At 31.0% G+C, this 20,881-nt stretch overlaps 1 protein-coding gene and 1 long non-coding RNA gene across 8 annotated transcripts; both read left to right on the top strand.

The window, feature by feature from the left end:
• Window positions 1-1,062: 1,062 nt before the first annotated feature.
• On the top strand, window positions 1,063-20,060 carry LOC130663675 (tau-tubulin kinase homolog Asator). Of its 7 annotated transcripts, XM_057463044.1 has the most exons (16): window positions 5,499-5,645; window positions 5,719-5,752; window positions 5,856-6,212; window positions 6,348-6,718; window positions 6,890-7,022; window positions 7,424-7,571; window positions 7,653-7,867; window positions 8,129-8,398; window positions 8,499-8,585; window positions 8,881-9,147; window positions 9,244-10,035; window positions 10,911-11,213; window positions 11,297-11,561; window positions 11,643-12,011; window positions 12,462-12,876; window positions 14,161-20,060. In XM_057463044.1, exons 5-16 carry the CDS (start codon window positions 6,966-6,968, stop codon window positions 14,213-14,215), a joined length of 3,243 nt encoding a protein of 1,080 aa, XP_057319027.1. In that variant the 5' UTR covers window positions 5,499-5,645; window positions 5,719-5,752; window positions 5,856-6,212; window positions 6,348-6,718; window positions 6,890-6,965; the 3' UTR covers window positions 14,216-20,060. The 7 variants fall into 7 exon arrangements, with proteins under 7 accessions (XP_057319028.1, XP_057319023.1, XP_057319029.1 ...); XM_057463042.1 differs by having other exon boundaries at window positions 5,505-5,752; XM_057463045.1 differs by lacking the exons at window positions 5,499-5,645; window positions 5,719-5,752; window positions 5,856-6,212; window positions 6,348-6,718 and adding an exon at window positions 1,063-1,337 and having other exon boundaries at window positions 9,244-9,759; window positions 9,889-10,035.
• LOC130663682 (uncharacterized) lies at window positions 5,135-5,753 on the top strand. The gene is made up of 2 exons (XR_008989232.1): window positions 5,135-5,262; window positions 5,389-5,753. It is a non-coding gene; the product is annotated as an uncharacterized LOC130663682 (long non-coding RNA).
• Window positions 20,061-20,881: the final 821 nt, after the last annotated feature.

The following is a 20,881-nucleotide window of genomic DNA, read 5'->3' as shown; positions in this document are numbered from 1 at the left end:
GCGGACTACGATACGCCTGGCCACTTTTGAATATCGTTCTACCCGGAAAGTCCACATACTTATATGTATATACATATATATCTTCTTATTCTTCATCCTCGCTTATTCGTCTTCATCTCATCTCGCGTACTCTTGCCGTTAATTTATATCCACTACACGTATGCGTATTTTAAGTAAAATACTTTTGTCTTGTTGGCTAGCGTTTTAAATTTCCCCGAGTATCGCCGGTAATACGTGTACTGTTTGTAAAAATACGTCTGTCTTTGTACTGCTAAAAAATAATAATTATTATAAATTTTACTCATGAGTTTAAATACAAGTGAGAGTTAAATACAACCGGTAGCTCAGATTTTTAAATTTCAAATTATTTTTTAAAAATACATATAAATATAATTACATTTTATATTTATCAGTTAAACGTGCCGAGATTTTTTTAAACGTCGAAATGAAAATTAATCAACACGAAGAAAGCCGTTGGTCAAACACGTGGTTGTGTTGGGTCGCGTGCAAAATTAGAGGCTTAGAATAACTAGCACGACATACAACTATAACATAAATATATATATGTATATATGTATACCTGTATATATTATAATTAAATGTATGAGAATGGCTGGTATGGATAGATGTGGAAATGTATGCGTTCACCGTTTAGTTGGAATTGTATTTATTATTATTTTCAAAAAGTTATTTAAATTTAGGCTGTTTTGTAAAGTGCATTGACCGTAAACATAAAGAACAAGTCATTAACAAATATATTTTTAATTTACGTGTGACAGCAATTAATTTATCGGCTCAAACGTGCCCGCGTATGATAAGCGTAACATTTTTTTTCTTTTATTTTGATAGTATTTAAGTGTCATGTAGATTGACTCGTGTGTAAATTGATTGGTTTTTAAATGACAGTCCTTGAATTGTGTCCGTACAGACCGGATGTAGCTTTCAGTGTGTATTATATACAAGTGAGAAAGATAAAAAAATAATTGTTGTTAGTGATGCGATAGGTGGCCGGCCCAATGCCAGTGAATCTGTGTCTGATGATCATGATCACACATGTACTTTAATCTCGTCGCGGGCGTCTCTGAGCTCTTTGGCTCAACTCGGGACCACCAGCTTCACATTTTGCTCTCAATCGGTCCTTCGACCGGACCAGAGACCAGTTCAGTCTTCAGTTTTTACTCAACCCACTGACTTTAATATTTTATCACTACTCTACCCCATTTATTTATTTTTTTTTCTACTCCCATGTGTAGTATTTAATTTAAATTTTGATAATTACTTTTAAATTAAGTGTTTTCTACTGGATAAAGTTTTTTAAAAGTATTTAAAATGAAGTGGTAGGTGACCTTTGTGCTTGTTCGTGTGACTATTAATTAATTTACAAAACTTTTTTTAAATACAAGAGTAATTATTTTGTTACTAACACGTGTTTTTATGTAATTTTAATGGATTAATAAATAATAACAATAATAGAAATAGTACAGTCTAAATATATTTTAAGATAAAGTACATAAAATTTTATTAATACACGGTGTAGTTAAAAGCCGCCAATTACTTTCATTATAAATTTGTACCCAAGTACTCGTAAAAGTTGAAAAAAAATTAATTAACAATTTTTAAAAAACTCAATTAACTTTTAATCATTGGAGTAAATAAATACGAAGGGAAATTTATGTGTTGACGTTAATAAAAATATTTTTTAATAGTTCCCGAAAGACTGATATCATATTTATCCGGTAAAAAGCTCGTAAACTTTTCCTCCGACAGGCTTCTGGGTATCGATTGAGGGTCAAACTGATCGACACGTGCTTTTAACTCACTGCTACTCTGTTTGCTTATGGACTTTATTTACATTTCTTCTATCCAGAGTTTTATAAATTTTAGGAAATTCATTTCCATTAAAAGTAATTGATAGCACGAGTATGTAATAAAAAAATACATTAAATATTATATGATATAATAATGCACACGTCAATTCAGTAGATATTTCTGTCGGAATTTCGAGAAAAGTATCAGCAGACTTGGCAATCTATTCCCAGAAGTTTTTTTTATTTATTCATTTGTAAACTGAGCCTATGATATTTTTTATTTATTTTTCTTGGTTATTTCCAATTATTTTAGACTTAATAATAATGTCAGATATTTCATACAAATATATACTAGATATAGTCGTTAGATGTCTATTGAGTTGTGATGATGAGTGTACTTATGGTAAATCTATCACTGGTACTTAGGAACTAAAAATAAATCTCAATCGTATTGAAGATCGATACAAATATTGATATAGAAAATTTTAAAGTGGTGCCTCACAACACGAAGAGTTTGACCTTCTTGTGAAGTATATAAACATGTAATATATGTACATTATCTCATGTGAGGCATCAACTCGTACTAGTTGGCAATAAAAAATACATCCTGGCTTTCGTATTGCACTAGTTGGCTATTGTAAAATTGTCTCTTCTTTCATTCCGCTGTGATCTTGTATAGGAATGCATGATTGCACATTATATCTTTATTTATTCTTCGTCATACATTATACTTACCTATAAATACGTATACAAAATTAATTACTACTGATTACAGTACATGAGTATAAATAATCGACATGCAAGTTTTGAATTAACGAACCTCTAATTTATTTTTCGACTGCACGATACTTATATAAATTTAATTAATTACTATTGTTTATGCGCAAGATAAAAATAAACATTTTACGAGAATTTGCTAAAGAAAAGTATTTAAATAATTTGATATTTAAACCAGCGGTTATTGTTTTAAGTTTGGAATTTTTTAAATACTTTAGTTACCTTATTTTTTTTTTATTGAGGAATAAACATTCAGCTCAGAGCGCTTACATTTATTATTGCAATAAAATAATTGCGATATAAAATGAGTTTGTAAGTCACTGAGTAAGTAAAAATTCATTTATGCAAATACCAAAGTGTCTCTGACCTCGGACATTAACAGAGTAATGTTTACGATTTGAGTATTTAACTTGCTCTTGAACCGAAAATATTCGAACTGTTAAAAACATAAACCAAAGAGTTATTCGAGTCGATTTTTACCGTAAATTTAAACACATATTTATATTGGAAAATTTAAATATTACTGTAAAAAATTTTCGGAGTGAACGCGGATTAAATCCGGGGTAAATGCGGAGCAGATGACTGTGTATTTATTTATTTCCCTTGAAGTAAAATTTAACCCGCAAGCGGGTTTATTTAAATATTTAAACTCCGGTTCGGAGTCAAATTAACTCCTAGAGGGAGTTTACTTTGAGATTAAAACTCCGGCTTGGAGTGAACGCGGATTGAATCTGAAGTGAATTTGACATGAATAAGGAGCAGATGGCTGTGTATTTATTTAATTTCTTTGGAGTAAAATTCAACCCGAAGACGGGTTTATTTAAATATTTAAACTCCGGTTCGGAGTAAATACGGATTCAAATAAAATCCAGATCACTCCGAAATCATTCACCTGAAAAAAAACTCCTTTACTCCGAATGTGGAGTCATTTTTTTCTAAAACTCCGGAACTTCGAGAGAGGAAAATCTGATTTAAATAAAATCTGTAATCACTCCGAATTTGCTCCCGATTTTTTTTAGTGTATAAAAAATCAATTGTTTATTATTTAATTTATTAATGACATGTAACATTTAATTAAAATCATCATCATTGTAAAGAACCAATATCTAATTTTACTTCTCTACTCCCAACTCCCAATTAATCAGCTATTATCGAAGAATTAAATTGACCGCGTACTAGACTTAACGTCTCGCTGAATCACTTGCAATCTTCTTCAGTAAAAATTTAAATCTGAATAAAAAAAGAAATTATATAAATATATATATACATATATAAATAATGGATAAATATAAAAATTATGAATATACATTTTTAAAAACCACTCGCAACAGATTTACAATATTCTTAACATCAATATAAATAAAAAAAAATCTAAATTTATAAGCACACACACATATATTTATTTTCCCGCCAGCCAATGCTTAATCATCTACACACCATCACGCGTTAAAATCGATTGCTATAAAAATATAACAAAAAAAAAAAATTTATATATAAAATCGGGTCATTTGTTTATTGATATTTTTTTCGTTTATTTTGTACGCAGGTTCCGCCTTTTTTTATTATAAATGTTATGATGTTAAATAAGCGGGAAATAATCAAGATAATGTCCAACGAAAATAAAGAAAATATATATCTAGTCCAGTAAAAAACCTCCTCTCTATTTGTTAACTTCTACAGAGGTGACACGCAGTTATAAAATTATTTTTATTATCTCTACAAAAATTTAATTTAATAAGAAGCAGCAAAATTTTTTTTTTAATTTTGGCGGTACGAATAAATTTTTTATTTTTCCGAGATTCAAATTTTTAATGATCCTAAAGTTAATAGGCAATTAAAAATTTTCGGATTTTTTTTTCAAAAAGTCATTTACAAAAAAACTAAAGAAATGCATGTGTAGAAAATTTAAAAAACTATAAGTGCATTTTTTTGAAATATTTTTTTTTAAATTTCATTTAAAAAAAAATCAAAAAATTATTAGACGTCAACTAACTTCTGTGACGAGTGTGAATGTAGCAGACATCGGACAAATTTAAAATTATAAATAATTAATAAAATAAAGTTTAAAAAATTTTGAAATTAATAAGTGCATTTTTTATAAATATTTTTTTTTTTAATTATTTATAATTTTAAATTTGTCTGATGTCTGCTACATTCAAACTCATAACTAACTCAGTGTCATAATTTTTAATGATACTGAAGTTAGCAGACGTCTAACAATTTTTGGATTTTTTTTTAGACGATAAACCATAAAAAAAAAATATTTGAAAAAATTGCACATGTAGTTTTTAAAATTTTCTACACGTGCATATTTTTATTTTATTTTTTTGCAATTGATACGAAAAACAAAAATTCAAAAATTTTTAAATCTCTGCTGACTTCAGGATCATTAATTTTTAACCAAAGTTCAAATTTGAATCTTCGATTGCCAAAAAAAGTCAACAATTTTCATAAAAATACAAACTCCAAAGATTTTCAACCGAGTACGTTCTCATATATATACATATATAATAATAATAATCCGCGCGCTTTTGAAAGTTTGTATTTGAACAGTAGCTTTTTTAAAAGAACAAGTAAGAGGAGGGTTAGTCTCAAGGTTTAACACCTTTTTTACGTCGTCATCGTGTCTCTTTGCTGTTTAACTCTGCTCTTGTATGTCGATATATATCTAGCAATAGTGAGTATATATCTCTCATCATATATATCTATATTAATCTACACTAGTAGATATTTATATACATAGACAGGCAAGATTCGTAGTGTTCGTACCTTACAGGAGTAATAGTGAATTTGAATTTCTCAGTTGCATCGATCGCTATCCCGCGTGGGTGCCGCCATCGTACGACGATCCAACCAATCGCGTGTCCTCTTGAAGATGGCTGCCGCATCGGCGTTAGAGTTCGACGACGACGACGACGGGGTTTCGTGCGGTGCTCGCGCGAGCACCAAGTCCAAGTCCTAAACTCGCTTCGGATATATTATAGATCGATTTTTCCACTTAAACATTAAGTATATAACAAATCCACCTTGTCTACTCTAGAGACCTCCTCAGACTTGCCAGTGAGTGGACACTTAAATAATTAAATAAATAAACCAACTATTTAATTACAATAAATAATTATCGATTTGACAGTGATGTGTGCTATTGGTGTTTAGTTCATCTGAAAGTAAGAATTTATTTTTATCTACTTCTTTACTGCCTTTATTTTATTATTTTTATTTAATCGTTTGCGCTAATGAAAAAAATAAATACGTTTGATATTACGATAGCTTAGGAGGGTGGTGGTAAGATCGTCTATATCGTCTAGAAGACGACATTGTTAGTAAAAATAAAATGTCATATATTTGGATCGTGGTGGTATTGGCCAATGCGTGGGGATCCGATGAAAGTAGACACGGAGATATGTCTTCAATGCCGGGATACGATCCGGGAAGAAGTCACTCAACATTTTTAAAATATATGTCCATATCAAGGGTGATATTATTCATGATAAATCTTCATATCACTGACGTTAATTATCTTGTCGTTGAACCTGTTTCCAATCACGATACTAATGGAGCAAAAGAAAATTATCTATTCCTACTTTAGTTACCTCACATGAATGTGCTAAAAAAAAAAGCCATTGGGTAGATATCTATATATATACATACCTAAATATATATATATATATATATATATATATATATATATATATATATATATATATATATATATATATATATATATATATATATATATATATATATATTAATTATCTACAGTGGGACTCGCTGCAGGCAGGCAGGCAGGCGACAAGAAGGGTGTTTTAAGGTGGTGTACTTGGGGGGTGGTGATGGTGGCAGTGTCGGCGGCAGTGGCGACGTTGTGGTGGTGGTCTTTTGCTGGTGGAGCTTTTAGTTCTCTCACAATCAGCAAAACCAACCCCTGTAACTAGCTGCACCCTCTTCTACCCACTTGCCAGCCGTACCAGCAGCAGTAGTTGTAGTAAAAGTGATGGCTGCCTGAAATGGACCGCGTTTATTGACCAATTTTATTGTTAACTTATTAACACTTTATCCTTGTGATAATACACTGATTACAATAATATTTTTCTAGGTTAAAATGATTTCTAGTGATTTTCAGGGCGTGCCGTGTAATTACCATTAAAAATTTATATTAAGAAATTTCATTTGTAGTTACGTTATTCTGTCTGATTGTTAACTGATGGAGCTTTATAGCGCCATTGTATTTTATAATTTATTTTAAATTATTGTGTGATGAAAAAAATAGGCGGGGTAATTAAAAGTTACTTAAATATTTCCAGGCATCCAAATCATCCGGGTAAATTGGTGTTGAGGCATGTAGGCGACGAGAGTACGGATCAGAACAATAACATCACAATGACGAGCGAGGATTTGTTACAGCCAGGCCATGTGGTCAAAGAACGTTGGAAAGTTGTGAGTTAATTAACATTATAATTACTTTTAGTAATAATAAACACCACAGGTCGTATGATTAACATCCCCAGTCTTCCATTGACTAGGCCGTTATTTTATAGATTTTTTTTTAATCATTAATTTAAAAGATCACTCGTGTCACGCATAAATTACTTTACACTATTGAAGCTCTAATTAAATCTGTAACGTAGTATTTATATTTTAACGAGAGTTAATACCTATTAGAGCAATTGATTGGGTAATTTATCGCGTTGGAAAGAGAGTTACACGATCGACAACAGACAAATTTGGAGTAGGAGTCCTTATAAGAACTTTAAACTGTAGATCATCTCTTGGTACAGATTACAAAAACTAAAATGATGCAATTGACCTAATAGTAATTTTTTTTTTCTGATGCACAGATGAGGAAAATTGGCGGCGGTGGCTTTGGTGAAATTTATGAAGGCCTTGATTTACTGACCAAAGAGCAAGTCGCTCTGAAGGTTGAATCTGCGCGGCAACCGAAGCAAGTTCTTAAAATGGAAGTTGCCGTCTTAAAAAAGCTCCAGGGTAAATATTGACACTGGCTGTCATTGTGTAATTTTTTTATTATCATTAATGATAATTAACTTAATTTATTTATTTTTTTAGGCAAAGATCACGTGTGTCGCTTTATAGGCTGCGGTCGTAATGACAGATTCAATTACGTCGTGATGCAGCTGCAAGGTAAAAATTTAGCGGAATTAAGACGTGCGCAGCCTCGTGGTGCCTTTTCTCTGTCAACAACTTTAAGACTCGGATTGCAAATTTTAAAAGCAATTGAAAGTATTCACCAAGTGGGCTTCCTCCACCGGGACATTAAGCCGGTAAGTTTTTTATTTTTTTTCTTCACTTACTTCAGTCATTATCAGTCATTGCCATCGCAGTCATTGTAAATATTATCGCTATAAAAATTGATGTACTCGTCGTGATTTATTGCAAAGATGCAATCGCGACGGTACGACTTGTTATCGAAAATGAATATAGTAGAGGTGGTCGCGAAGCAACTGTGTATAAATCGATTAAATAAAAAAACTTTTATCGAAGGTGAAATGTTAAAACTTAATAATATTTGTTTTAAATTATAGTCAAACTTTTCTATTGGCCGTCATCCGTACAATAGCCGAGTTGTCTATATGTTGGATTTCGGACTTGCTCGGCAGTTCACCACTGGGACTGGTGAAGTTAGACCTGCACGTGCTGCGGCTGGTTTCCGCGGCACAGTAAGATACGCTTCAGTAAATGCTCATCGAAATAAAGAGATGGGAAGACATGATGATTTGTGGTCATTATTTTATATGCTTGTGGAATTTGTCAACGGACAATTGCCTTGGCGAAAGATTAAAGACAAAGAACAGGTGAGGATTATAATATTGTAAATCCTTAATTAATATTTTATTCTGTACAAATAATTATCTAGTTCTCATATTACTAATTATTTATTTACATTTAATTCAGGTGGGGATTTTAAAAGAAAAGTACGACCATCGTTTGTTACTCAAACACCTTCCATCAGATCTCCGGCTCTTCCTGGAACACATTCAGGTATTTAGCAGAATATATATATAAATAAAAAAAAAAAAGCACTTATCCGCCTTCAAACTATTTATGATTGAGGCGCGTGAAGAATATACAGGCATTAGTAAATGCAGGGCTACTTGGCTGATGTTCAAATTGTCATATATAAGTGATAACAATGAGGCCAAGGTCTTCCGTGGACCAAATCTTTGGCGTATAGCGTATAGTTTTTCCGGGTGTACTTTATCGTATACATATATAGTATAATTTAAAATGTATATATATTTGACGTAATTTAATGTAAAATAAATTTGTCCAACAGAGTTTACAGTATGCGGATAAACCTGATTACGCTATGCTGGCTGGTCTGTTTGAAAGATGTATGAAACGTCGAGGTGTAAAACTTAACGATCCTTACGATTGGGAAAGACCATTAATAGCTAATGAAGGTTTGCCAACTACGAGGTCACTGCCTACAGTAACGGCACCGCCTGCCCTTACGACAGCGACGACTATTAACCAGCCACCGACTACTCCTAATGTAGACACAAATAACCAAGAAAATGTTGAGCCAGACAATCGAAAGGAAGTGAGTAATGAATATCCATTGGCTTGTCATTTAATTAATTACTGAAAATATGCGCATACATAATTACAATATTAATAAACTTTTGTTATCAACCAGGCAAAAATGGACATTGAAAGCTTGTGCAGGCTGCTATTGGGCCATGACGGATCACCAGTTCCATTTACATCGGCAATAAGTAATAACCACGGACGGGATAAAAATTGCAATGCAACGATACAGATTACGGACAATACACATCAGCAGGCTGGACAACAAGTTGCCTCTACTCCACCGGTTCAGGGGTCACCCAAGAAACGACGCGCCGTGTCGATGGCTGTCGAGCCGCAGTCACCAGTTCCGCCGGTTGAAAAACCCGTTGATAATGAGGGCGACGCTCTGATGGCATCAGCTCGGTCAGCGTCGGAAGTGCCGCGTTCAAAGCCTGTTGCCAATGCCGCTGCGCCGTTGAGGAAATCCGCGAGCGGCGCAACCTTCGCAAGACTTCGTGTCGTCGCTCTCCCGGAGACCAACGCCACCGGGGAACCACCGAGTCCAAGGATACAAACTGACGTTGACGCTTCCTACTGCTCTTACGATGTTACCAATACCAAGCAAGCAGGAAATCAAAGCCCAGTTACGGAACAGCGTGAGCCATTACGAAGAGAGCCCCGCAGACGCGCGAGAACAGGACGCTCGGCTATGCGAGACTGTTCAATAACACAATTTGCACAAATTGATGATGACAACGTATCTGCATTACAGCAAGTGACACGAGGCGGCGGGGGTCTCACTCTAGCGTCCCAGTGGAAGTCGCAGTTTGACGATTCCGAGGAGACTGACAATGAATGGAAGGGAGAAAATTTACAGAGTCCGGAGCATAAAGGCGTCGCGCCGTCTATTGTTCCTCAGGTAAAAGGAATTTTTTATTCCTTTATTTTATTGTTTACTCCTCACAAAAGGTCAGACGCGAATAGAAATAGTTGTAGTACCAAAAACTTTATCCAAAGTTTATAATTGATCCTTTATTTCTAATAAACCACTTCCTTCTCGCAGTACTTTTATTATTTTTATTTTGCTGTGCTAAGTCTGAGTGTCACAAGTTGTAACGAAATCAGGTATCACGGCAAATAAAAAATTTTATTCATGCATTTTGACATCTTGAATAGGAGATGTAGGCTGCATATAATTTTCTAAGCTTTCAACATTCACATCATCGTTTCATCAAAAATCAACATATTATTAATTCATAGATTTTTTTTATTGACGAAAATTTGTATTTGATATTCTAGCAACGTCTGGCCTGTATCTACACTCCTGCTTGACATTCTTCTCTTCCAACGATGCACTGCGATGCTAAGCTCCACCAACGCTTTTTTTTCTTTTGCTTAATAACTTTTTTATTTTATTTTTTTTTTGTTTTCTATTTAATTCTGTTACCTGCCAAAGCTTCATCAGCTTTTTCTATTAATTATTATCTCAGTTATTTAGTTATTTAGTTTATACCATTATCACTAAGTGATAGTAAAAAAAATTTATTTGGTTAAGTATATTATTATTATTATTGTTACTAAGATTACAATTGCTATTGTAATAACATTTTCTAATTTAAACAGCAGAGCTGTTTAAAAAAAAACCAAGTTTTGGCTTTAATCGATCATGAAATACAATAACTTTTTTTTTCATTGCTGTGCTTTTTTTTTTAACCTTTCATCTCTTTCGTATTAATTGGAGTGCTTTTGCCGTAAAAAAAAAAAGTTAACAGAAATAAAACTTTGAGTATGTAGTCCACAGTTGATAGCGAAGCAGCAGCAACAGCAACTCCGGTAGCTGGGGGATGTCAAGAGCCAAAGAGCCCGCAAGCTCAGGCTTCAACTGTGACACCCAGTGCGTCTCTGCAACAAGCAGCACTTGCTGTCCAGACGGTGCTCTCGCGAATAAGCGAGGACTCCCCTCGGCCTGGACCCCACCACAGATGTCTAAATATCACGGGAATAGAAAATTATCCAGAGCTTCAAGGAGCTTTGCCAAGAGCATGGAGCGTGCCGGCGCTGGCGTCACACGTTCGTGCTCATCTAGAAGCACCTTTGGTTCGTATTTTTTATTGTGAGATAAAAAAATTCAGTTGATTGTCCGATTAGTTGTTAATTGAATGAATATTTAATTGATGAAGGTCCAGCAAGCTGCATTTGATGATTTGTTGTATGAAGTCGACGTAATGTGGAATGTCGCAATGCGATACGATGAACCCAAAGAAAGCCCGACACACAGACGTTCAAGTGTTCCAGCTATTGAATTTGCGTCACCAGTACTTCCAGGTACTCCAGCTGGTGATGAAGAAGAGCAGGCTGTTGCCGGAAGATTAGAGATTAGGGTCGTTGATTCCACTGGAGGAGCCACCGTTGTACAGACAACTGCAGATAAAGAGCCACTACAAAGTAATGTTTAAAAATAATAGGATTACTCTGTTAAAATAAGAGGATTATTAAATAATCTCGCTGTTGTTGTTACTATTGTAGAAAAATTAACGAACGGCACAGCGGGTAGCCCAGCTAGTCCAAACCCCGGGCCCGATGAGCCTTCGATATACTACGACGCTACAGAGAGCCGTGTGAACACAAGTAATACATCGGCAAATAAACCAGTAACAGCACCGACAGGACCCAATTCAAATTCGGTGACACCACGTGAACCCAAAGACAATAAAGACCGCGATACTTCAAGGCCACACAGCGCTTACAGTAAAATACCCGTGCCCGTTAAAAGTCCACGCTGCTCTCTGTCGGAATCGACACCCGATGCAAATACTCCCAATACTAAAACTGGTACGGGCAGTGAACTCGATAAATCACCCACCACATCAACTCAATTGAAGGATAAAGATGTCGGTTAGTTTATTTCATATATTTTTATATTTATAAACCAATACTTTTTTTTTATTTATTTACACGTTAATTTTAAAAAATTCAAGTAGTCTAAGTGTTTTGTCTTCGAGCTAATGTTAGCAGTCAAATTAATGACAGCACACATATTATTATTATATATCAATATTATTATTGCATAATAATGCTTGAAGTTAGAATGTTCTTTTGCAAGAGGCTTTATTTATCATTCATGTACACACTGTCGGTCAGAGCAGATTAAGTTCACTGAACCTGTTTTATTTTATTTATTTATTTCAAATTTATAGTTTTGAAATATAAAAATAGTTAAGTTTATTAGTGTTGTTATTATTACTATTATTATTATTATTATTGTTATTATTATTATTACTATAGTTATTTCGCAATAAATTTTATTTTGAGCTTCTTAGCAGTACTAACACCAATAACTTTTAGCAACCAAAGGCAAACTGATCACAGTACATGCAACGGAGACACCTCAGCTACGAAGATGCGCGACATTACCGGATGCCCGACCAAGTCCAGTTCCACCTTTGACGTCTACCAGCTCAACGGAGGACGAAAATTTAACAGGATGTACGCCGGCGTTGAGACGACGTCGACAAAGTGAAAAATATGTAACCCATGCCAGTCAACTTAATCTGCGATTTCAAAGACCGCAGCGACGGAGACCCAGTTCCGAGGTCTTGTCGAAATTCTATCCCCGGGGTGTACCCTCGTACCTACTCGAAGCAGGTAAAAGAAACGAGGAGAGCAGTGACAATGATTCTGACAGCAGTGGCCCTCCAAATACACAACCACCACCTCCGCCTTCATCGCTGCCGCCTCATGTGGCTGAAAATAATGCTAGGTATGGCCGTTATCATCAAAAAATTTTCAATAGCACGGACTTCTACTATTGGTTAGCCATACAAATTTTATGGACATTTTCTATGACTATCATGGTCCTCCCCCCCCTGCCCTACTCTGACATTTTATTTTCTGTCTTGTATTATTTTGTAACTTCCCAAACGTCACTGCCACGACAGCTTTGCAGACTGACGTTTATTTTATTTATAAATAATGCGTGCTATAGATTTTTTTATTTGAAAGCATAAGCATCCTGCTGTTAGGCGTTGAAAAGAAAAAGTTTGACCACTTTGAGTGTTGTTTCAAATAAAACTCACTCTTAGAACTCAGCTGTTAATTATCCTAATTTAATATTATTTTGTTGGCCATCAAATGCTATATTTTGCATATGTTTATTTTATCTGTTAACGCACCTCATACATTTTTAATACATGCTATGTGCTGGTAGAATTTTTGCTGCATGAGTTTGTTGCTACTTATTATTATTATTTTTTTTTGTTATGTTTAATTTATGTTCATATTCATTTATATATGTAAGGTATAAGGTACATATGAGGGTAAAAAGTAATTTATGATTATAAATTTAATATATTTATGAAATGGTAAATTCGTAGGCAGGTGGATGGTAAACTAAAATTTATAATTTAATTTTGTCCATAAATTAGACGTTTTGTCTCTTTATGCTGTAAATAATTTGCGGAGTTGACGCGGATTAAATCCGGAACGGATGCTGTATTTACTCAATTTTCTTGGAGTAAAATTCACTCCGAAGGATTTTATCTTAAACTGAAACTCCGAATCAGAGTGAATGCGGATTTCAAATAAAATCTAGATCACTCCGTTGGAAAAATAAACTTCTTATTTACTCCGTATGCAGAGTAATTTTTTCTAAAATTCCCGAACTTCGAGTGGTGGAGTGAATTCTGATTTAAATGAAATTTGTAATCACTACAAATTCACTCCCGATTTTTCCCATGTATTGGGACTTCTTCAGTAACTAAAAGTCATCATTATAAACATTTAAAATTTTACAAATTAAATATTTCACATTAGAATCTCATGGTAAAATACAACGAATACATAAAATATAAACTAATACCTTGATCATTTAAATTCTGTCATAAATTTTTATAAGAAGTCCCAATAATGGGACAAAATTTATGGTCAAAATTAAAATAAAAATTTCTTTTCAATTTCCTGCCCACCTCACTACGAATTCATCACTTTTATTAAGTTTTCTGTACATGATTTAAAATAAAATATATTTAATATATTTATGTTCCAGATGTCGAAGATTCAGACCAGTCCCAGACACAGCGGTAGTTAGCAGAGAATCGTGAGGGGTGGCGATCTGAATCTGCATTGGTCTTGATTCACATAAAAAAATATTAATAATAATAATAATATTGAATACAAACACAATAATAACAAAGTTCTACCACAGCCAACTAGGAATGTGATACCTTTTTGGATCAAATAAGTATAATAGAGCTTTTTTTAGTAACTGTTTTACAGTAATAATTAATTCATTACTTTATTTAAATAACTATTAATAACAATAATAAATAAATAAATAAATAATAATAATCTTAATTGGCTGGCGGGAAATCGAAATCTTCCCTGCGGTCACATCAGGAGATTGAATGTGAATGTCACTGTACTTATTAATAATGTATGTGGATTAATGCAGTGTGATTTGTTGTAATTATTATTATTATTATTAATTGTAACAGTTATCGAAACGAGATTGTGACGATTGTTTCCAATGTGGTGATGCGTTTTTGATTATTTATTTAAAGAGAGCAAGAAAGCAAATGTTCTGACGAAGCGCACGATCTCCATTATGATAAATTTCAAATTTAAATCACCAGTAAATATTTCATTAATTTAATTAACGTAAATAATTACTGGATTGTAAAAAATGGAGTTGTCTTTTAGTGTTCTCTTAGTTTATTTGCTGATCGGCCGCCGGTCGTTGTAGCTGATTGATGGATCTCCAAGTGATAAACTAAAAAAAATAATAAATATGTGAAATGTACAAAAAAAAAAAAATACCAGACATCTAGAAAAATTTCACGGATCCTCATTTTTAAATGCTTTAATAGTTGAATGGCTCTTGTGTGAAAAAAAAATTTATGGAACGATGACACGATAAAAAAAAAATCTATATATATAAATATATAAATAAATATATTATTATATCTGGCCTTGTCTATGCACTGAAAGCCAATATAATCTGCGGGAAATTATACTACGGGAGTCTTGTTTTTAAATAAAATTGAAAATTAGTTTTATTTTAAAATTAAATAATTAAAAAAAAAAACAAATAGATAATTTAAAGGAAGAGCAAATGAAAATTATAAGTTTTAAGACTCTTGTCATTTATTTACTGCAGTTCGATATTATATATGAAGTGAAGGGGGCGGTATCTTTTTAGATTAATTAAATAAATAGGTGTAGCCTTGAGATCGGGGCGAGTGTGCTAGTCTTTATAAAGCCACCATAAATATTTCAACAGAATGCAACAATTTTTTATTGATTTAAAAAACAAACAATATTTCAATTGTTATTATTAATATTTTTTAGTTTATTGTAATTTTAATTACACTGAATAATTAATTAAAATCACAAATTATTCCTTGCACTGGAATAAATATTTCTTTTAATTATTGTCTAGATACTTGTGATTTTATTTATAAGTATCGATTATCGAAGGAAAGAGTTGATATTTCATAGGTATTTAAGAGACGTCAATCATTGAACTTTTTTTTCTTTTTTAAATTGTATTTGATATTAACTACGACTAGTAGTGACTAATTACCAATTAAACTAGTCACATAAGAGCAATGCGGTTACGTAAAAAGCGACAAAAAAATAATTACTCCATTTATTTATTAGTAAAAAATTAAATGGAATTAATATATATTATTATAGTGTATGATTTATATATATATAATATACCAAACGCAATTGTCTGTAATTAATGTTGACAAAAAAATGTGTCGCTTTAAAATTATTTAAAAAAAAGGTGGATTATAAAAAAAAATTGTATACCAAAAAGACAAAATGCAATATTAATGTTTATAAAATATAAATGTTTATAATCTATACTGATAATAATAATGAATTAATAGCTCTTTGTTTATTGATGTCTGGTGATGAGTAATAGACGGACTAGTGATAATTTGCGATAAATATTATTTAATTGTCATTATAATAATTAATTAATTTATTAATATCGCAATTTTAGATAATCGAAATCTAGTCACTGAGCTGATTTAACCGCGTAATTAACCAAGCAATCAACTTCTCAATTACTTATTAAGTTAGCTATATATAATACCAATCAAATTTATAAAACAAGGCTTTAAGTGTTAGCCTTATTAATAATTAAATTAAATTAACAGAAAGTAAAATTATAATCAATTGTTTGTGCCATGATTAATTATTTTTTAAATTATATCTTTTAATTGTTTTCATTATTATTATTATTTTTTTTCAAATTGACACGTAAAATAAAATATGTAATAAATTTAGACATGTGAGTCTTTTGAGCGCGAAAATTTTTTTGAAGACTAGATTTTTTAAAATCTAAAATAATTATTGATCAATTAATTCAACTTAACTAATGAACCCTGATTAAAAATTCCGATTTAAATTTTTTAATCAAATTCTATGGGAAAATAATAAATTTTTTGTCTGATTTCCTGTGAACTTTAAATCGGATTTATTCAAATCTCTGGGGAAATCCGATTGTAATTTTTTAATTGGAGTTTTTTAATCAGGGAAATTTGAATAAACTTTCATCAGTATTATGATGATAATTTTATCTTTTTATTTTGTTTTAAACTAGTGCAATATAAATTTATTTATAAATAAAACAAAAATAATAATAATAAATTGGACAGCTATCAGATGCATTGAAGGCCAAATTAATCATATATATTATTTGTATAACAATTATTAATTATTATCAGGGTACGGAAGTTTGTGCTCAACAATAAGAATAAAAGAAAAAAATTTACGCAAATTTCTAAAAGATATAGGGTAGAGGTACCATTTGTGGCCACTGCTCAATTTTTGGAAATTTGGTACTTTATTTTAATTAATGAAAAAGTATCAAATGAAATTTCCAGTTTAATAGCAGGTCAAAAGTATCTGAATACATTTTAAAAATTAATTATGTAATTGCGTCTTTAAAAAATTATTTTATTTAAATTTTTCAAGTGTCCAAAACTGGGTCCCAAAGTGGCCAAAAACGGTACCTATACCCTATTCAAATGTCGAGTGTCATTAAAGCCGTTGAAATTAAGGTTGCAAAAAAAATGTCAATAAGACAATCAGCAAGATAATTAGCAAGACCATCAGCAAGACAATTGTCTTGTTCGTTGTCTTACTGGTGGTCTTGCTGATTGTCTTATTGATAAATTTTTTCACAACCTCCATTTCAAAATTCTTTTATGGCGTTCAATATTTGAATAAATCTTTTAATTTAATTTACGAAATTTGCTCGCGATCGTAATTTTGATATAGAGAAATTTGGGTGAATTCTTTTCTTTTATTCTTATTGTCAAGCACAAATTTCTGTACCCTGATTATTATAAATAATTAGCGACTGAGCAGTATTTATATATAAACAATTAACTAATTTAATAAATTAAATTTATTACTATTAATTTGCTTCCATATTTATATTTAAAACACAATGTGCAATTTAATTCGCAGTTGAATATTATATTATTTATTTGTATGAAACGCTTTTTATTTTAATTTAAAAATAATATTGCACAGAAAATAAAAAAAAATGTCTATTGTTTAATAAAATAAAAATAATAAACTTGTATTCAAAAAATGAATAATTATAAATATTAATTAAATTAATAGATTAAAGTCAAAAAAATGTTGCATTCCGTTGACTAAACCGCCCAGCATCATTTAGGTTCTTGTACATATTATAATAATACTGTACCGTAATTGACTCAATATTTAAATAATTATCACTGAAAAATAAAAATAAATTAAATTAAAATGGAAAATAATTAATTAACTGATTAATTAACTCCGTAACTATTTATTAATAATTGTATCTTTTCTCCGCTTTGTGATCTACACAATTATAAATAAGATTTTAAAAACCAATTATCAGTAAATGTGAATTATAACCGATTTTGAATTCTCTTGATCCGCAAAAAATTTATAAAGGAGAAGGATAAGAAATAAAAACAGATTAATAATTAATATAAATTGTAATTAAGTCGTCCGCAAAAAAAAAAAAAAAAGAAATAGTAAACAGATGTCTATGAATAGCCGTTAGTTTATTATAAAATCATCATTAAATCATTTTAATTAATTGGAGAGTAATGAGAAGATGAAACAGATATAAGTAAAGAAGATAAATAAATAAATAAAATAAAAATGAATAGTGCTTGTAGCTTGATACGTCAATAAATAAAGGAGAGTATGTGGTTATTGTTTTCATAGATTTTGGATAAATAACGAGATTACTTACAGTAGTTTTTATTTTATTGAGCGCAATCTTTGACGGTGTCATTTTTTTTTCTTTTTAATCATCAAGTGTCAAATGATGCTGAAAGTACCCGACATCTGACAGTTTTGTTGGTTTAAATTACCTAGTAAAATTGTCAACAGATAATTTTTTTAAAAAATATCCACAATAAAATTATTGAATATTGCTCTCTAAAAATGAATTAGTGAAATTCACTACTAATTAGTGGATAGTCACTATTTTTCCAGCTGCAAGTATACCACTAATTTAAACAGTGATATATTTGTAGCTGGTTTCCAGTGCATATTTACTAATTGCAGTGGATTTCACTAATACATTTTTAGAAAGTGGCTTCATGATTTCTAGAAGATATCAGTTTTGAAGCCGTTTCTTGACATGTTAATTTGGCACAAAAATGTTGACAGAGATCAGATATTTGTCACCGAAAAAATGTCTAATGACTTTACACAAGTGAGGACAAAAAATTACTAACAACTAAGTCATCTACACCATTTTTTAAATGAAATGACTTTTTTAAGACGGAAAAAAGAATACAAATTTCCCATGACTCCTAGGACTAACATTTGATGTCTTATTTCCATAAAAAAATTTGTCTTGTCCCTTTAAGGGTTGGCCGTACCTAATGAAATCTCGAATTTAAGAATTCTAATTACTTTTTGAATATTTATGGGACTCGGATGATGAAAATCTTCCGAGGAAGTTCGTTTTCTGCTTTTAGTCGGAAGCTAAGAAAATTAATGTTATGATAATTGTTTAATAAATAATTAGAATTCTTAAATTCGAGATTTCGTTAGATTGACATCTTAAGGGTCGGCAGTACTAAACGAATTTTCGAATTTTACTTTTCTAATTACGTTTTGAATAATTACGTCACTCGAATGATGAAAACCTTCCGAAAAAGTTTGTCTTTGACATTTTTTCGGAAACTATAAAAATTTCTGTAATAACAATTGATTAATAAATTAAAAGAAAAGTAAAATTCAAAAATTCCTTTAGTACGGCCCAGCCTTAAATCTGTTCTGCGCTACTCAGGTCAGTTTGCTCATTGAAAAAAAATTTTTTTAACGACTGCTACTTAGTGTCAACCTGTCAGCATTGTCTAAGATTGCCTTCAATAAATATAAAACAATTGTTATGTAACACGTTTGAAAAAAGATAAAAAATAGAAGAAAACTTGTGAGTGCGAATGTAGCAGAAATGAGACAATTTATAAATTTGAAATAAATGAATAAATTAAAATAATGAAATTTAAAAAAATGCGCGTACTGATTTTTCATCGACTTACAGTTTATTTGTTTATTCAAAAATTTAAAAATTGACAATTCTCAGCTACACTCACTCATGAAAACTTGACTCGTGTTTCTCAAAACCTTTTTGAAAATTTTCCCGCCTTGAGACTGATAAAAAGCATGATAAGAAGAGTGACGTAGCATTTGATTTGTTGAGGTTGGTAACATTGGAGTAGAATCTAACCAATCGTGTTATTGTTTATTATATCATTTGTTTACAGGCTGAGTATTACTTTAAAAATAAAACAATTAAAAATAAATACGCATAATTGGTATAATCCATGTAATTAATAAAATTTTAAATTTTGAGCAACGAATAAAATCATTTCAAAGCAATCATTTAATTATCGACAATTTATATATTTATTTGTAAGTATTTAAATTCAATTCCTTTGTTATTTTATTTTATAGACTTACTTTCATATTTTAAACTTCTAACCTCAACTTTTGTATATCAAAATTATTAATCAAAATTATTGAGTAATTTTATGAAATAAAAAATAACAGACGTCTAATAATTTGCGGTTTTTTTTTCAGCATATAAATGACAAAAAAAAAAAAAACTAAAAAGATGCACGTGTAGAAAATTAGAAAAACTGCAGGTGCAATTTTTAAAAATATTTTTTTTTTTCAATTTATCGTTCAAAAAAAAGTCCAAAAATTATTAGACGTCGAATAACTTCAGTATAAAAAGTCAGAAGACAATTAAAAATTTTTGGATTTTTTATTTTCATCATATCACGACAGAAAAAAAAACTAAAAATATGCACGTGTAGAAAATTAGAAAAACTACAGGTGCAATTTTTAAAAATATTTTTTTTTTTTCAATTGATCGTTTAAAAAAAAATCCAAAAATTTTTTGACGTCGAATAACTTCAGTATAAAAAGTCAGAAGACAATTAAAAATTTTTGGATTTTTTTTTTTTCATCATATTAATGACAGAAAAAAAAATAAAAATATGCACGTGTAGAAAATTAGAAAAATTATTGGCGCGATTTTTTAAAATATTTTTTTATTATAATTTGTCATTTCTAAAAAAATTCAAAAATTATCAAACGTCAGCCAACTTCAGCATCAAAAAAAAAAATATTTGAAAAATTGCACCTCGTTTTAAATGTCTACATGTACATAAATTTATGTCCAGTTTTTTTTTCTCCAAATTGAATTGTTGAAAAAAAATCCATCAATT

The sequence above is a fragment of the Microplitis mediator genome, chromosome 2 (assembly GCF_029852145.1).
Source record: "Microplitis mediator isolate UGA2020A chromosome 2, iyMicMedi2.1, whole genome shotgun sequence".
In the NCBI taxonomy this organism is placed as follows: Eukaryota; Metazoa; Arthropoda; class Insecta; order Hymenoptera; family Braconidae; genus Microplitis; species Microplitis mediator.
This window is presented reverse-complemented; position numbering and strand designations above follow the sequence as displayed.